This window comes from Odontomachus brunneus, unplaced genomic scaffold (genome assembly GCF_010583005.1).
Source record: "Odontomachus brunneus isolate Ranch 3 - 2012 unplaced genomic scaffold, Obru_v1 Obru_scaffold_154, whole genome shotgun sequence".
Classification (NCBI taxonomy): domain Eukaryota; kingdom Metazoa; phylum Arthropoda; class Insecta; order Hymenoptera; family Formicidae; genus Odontomachus; species Odontomachus brunneus.
Genome location: NW_022639604.1, coordinates 323,807 through 326,918, shown reverse-complemented (window position 1 = coordinate 326,918; position 3,112 = coordinate 323,807). Strand labels below are relative to the sequence as shown.

The following is a 3,112-nucleotide window of genomic DNA, read 5'->3' as shown; positions in this document are numbered from 1 at the left end:
TCTATTTACTTACTGCTTATTTCTTATTACTACTACTAATTACTACTACTCATATTGCCATTGTAGACGACGCATTAGTATTTACAACCTCGCTATAAGCTTTAAGCCTTAAACAACTGATCAACCATAGTCAATTATTTTCCTTACGTCTCAAGAATAATCGATTGTGATTAGTCAGTTAGTAGTTGCTTATGATTTAAAGCTTAAAGCGAGGTTGTAGACCGAAACTTATGTTCCTATTTTATATTTGAGTTTTTATGTAATTACCTAAAGTTAAGTTTAGTCATTGGATTATGTGTTATGTTCAAACGCGCATAGGAGATATGTTCATATTGAAACAAACTGTGCATATGTTATATATTTAAAGGAAGAAGGGGGAAAATATAATATATTTGCAAATAAAACTATTAAAAATTCAAATTTTATTTGCAGTTAGATTTACAGTTACGAATAATATATAATAATCGATGGCACCAATAATAGTTTCGGATATGTTTTTGTATGTGTCGATATTTTTTTGGCAATTTTTATTGTAATATCAATGGAATGAGTTATAGATTCTGGTACTACGTAAAGTATAAAGAATGTAATCCATATAAAATATGTTGCAATTATTCAGTTATTATGCACAATAAACAAAAATCACATGGACAGTAAAAAACGAAGTAATGAAATATAAGTACTATGCAGTATCAGAATTTTTACTAATTCCTAGAATTTGAGACATTTTATATGTTGGTTATCTTTAGAAATGCATTGGCAAAATGATCAAAAAATATTGGGACAAAATGTATATGTGCTACAATTTTACAGAAAAAGCGGAAAGATACATAAGATATATTTACTAGTGCATGCATAATATTAAAAAATCTTGTTTTTATTTGCAACTTTGATTAAACTTGTATTTAATTTACAATAACAGATACAAAACTCGAAAGATATTAATAGTTCTAAGTTTTTAATTTTATACTTTTTAATATACTTTGACAGTTTAAAACATAAAAATCGTAAAACATTCAATGAGTTACGTATATTGTTTAAAGGGTACAGCATAAGGATTATAATCTATATAAAATATATTGCAAATATTTTATCACTCATTACATAAAGGACACGGATGATCTACAATACTATACTATACTTAATTGAAAACTATGATAAAATAACTCCTGATCTTCAGCCTGTGATTGGTTGGGTTAAATAATTTAAAATCATAAATACATAATAAAATGCGCATTTCGGTAATACAATCCATTAATGATACGGTTTTTACATGGTCTATAACTGCGGAATTTATTTTTTCTGTACAGTTGATTTCTCGTTGCACCTGTTACTTCTTGCATCTTTTCTCTAACGTAATTTAATTCGCCTATATCAAAAGTGGTAAAAAGTAAAGGACATTTTTGTGCTATTATTGTTGGTATAGATTCACGCCAGGTTCCTACCATATACAAATGTGTGTCCTGTATTATGATCACATTAGGTTGTTTAAATGACTTTAAGCACGCATATCTGTGGTACGGTTCTGATACATTTTCAACATAAAGTTTCTGATTATAATTACGACACCTTGAACAAACAGTCCCTAGTTCACACGAATCGAATATTGGCGATTTTATAAATACAATATATAATTCTTTTATATTAGAAAAGATATGTAGGAAAATATGCCAAACTTTTAAACATATTACATCTGTTTTACTTGCATCTATAATATGGACGATAAATATATAATCATTACGCGGAAGAAATAACAATTTTGATTCTTGTAACGCGTAATGTAATGTCAGAGGACCGGTTACATAATCCGAACACACATAATGTTCTAATGTCCAGAAACTTTGGATAGGGGAATACAATTTTTTTTTAATGTTATCTAGATTTTCCATGACTAAATATCTGTTAATAAATGTAATCATGTTATGATAAGGTCTAGCATCAGGGAATTTGGTAAACTCCAATTTACCTAGGCAGAAATGCAAAATATTGTCTTTTATACAGGCGATATTAATGTTCAGTGATAGTAACAGCTCTTTACAGTTATCCTTATGTTCTAGATTAAATAGCATTTGGTGATCCTCACAAAAATTAGCTGAATAGCAAATGACGCATGGTTTTAAGTTTATCTGTCGATAACATTTAAAACACGATTTTGCGCATATGATTAATTCGAAATCTTGCGGGTACATTATGTTCTGACATACTTTTCTTACAATTTCCAATCGAGATTGCACCCAGTTTTTCCAATCACGACATGTGTTCCAATCCGATTTGTCTCCTATTATCCTTGCTAGATTTCTGCAGAATACCAGATGTGAGTCTTCATGTATCTTTTCATGCTTTTTGGAACAATAAGAAACTATATAGCACTTATTACATGGTATTAAATGTTTGCTGGGCAATTTACAAACATGACAAATGTTTGGATTGAAAAACTGATTATATTTGTTTCTTGTGTATGGTCCATCAAAAGTTATTATTTCGCCAACACTCATGGTGATTTGTCTTAGTAACTAACGTTTTTGAATATTTTATTTGTAATATTTATTTTGATATAATGCGCGAAGCTCAACAACTAATGGAATATAACAGAAACATATGTGCGGATTATATATAGATGTTTTGCTGATAATAATACAAAGGACACTAGTAACGTATACAAGTATGTTTGTAAGTAACGAGGAAATTGTTGACAAGATAAATTGTAACTGCCAATATAACTAGAAGTATTCCTTAGTCGAGAGAAATAATATGACAAATGTGATGCATACAATGAAATTGTTTCAATTTGACTAGAAAGACAATGAAATAGTTATTAGTGGTACGACGCCGATACGTTTTGGGAATAGTATTTATAAGTGTTATTAAAAAAACATGTTACATTAAAAATATGTTACTCTTTCGCAGAAGTATCTTTATTTGAAGAACAAAAAAATGATGTTTCTCTGAAAAATATATTGAGATAAATATGCGACTACCAATATTTATAAAATATTTTATATAATTAAATAATAACTACGGAAAAAGATATATATTAAAAGTTGAGGAGCTGTGTTGTGAATACATATAAATTTCTTTTAACTATAAAAGGAAATATTTAAATAGCACAATT

The 3,112-nt window shown here is 28.4% G+C and overlaps 2 protein-coding genes across 2 annotated transcripts in view; both read right to left on the bottom strand.

Annotated features, from left to right (window-relative positions):
- Nucleotides 1–3,112, bottom strand: part of LOC116850733 — a 26,329-nt gene that overhangs the window by 1,041 nt on the left and 22,176 nt on the right. The window lies entirely within an intron of this gene.
- On the bottom strand, nt 400–2,595 carry LOC116850738. The gene is made up of 2 exons (XM_032829355.1): nt 2,378–2,595; nt 400–2,298 (listed from the first exon to the last, which is right to left on the bottom strand). The coding sequence occupies exon 2, from the start codon at nt 2,187–2,189 to the stop codon at nt 1,212–1,214; it is 978 nt and encodes a 325-aa protein (XP_032685246.1). The 5' UTR covers nt 2,190–2,298; nt 2,378–2,595; the 3' UTR covers nt 400–1,211.

Excerpts from the sequence above, each read along its gene's own strand:
- LOC116850738 (XM_032829355.1), bottom strand. The coding sequence starts at position 2,189 with ATGTACCCGCAAGATTTCGAATTAATCATATGCGCAAAATCGTGTTTT.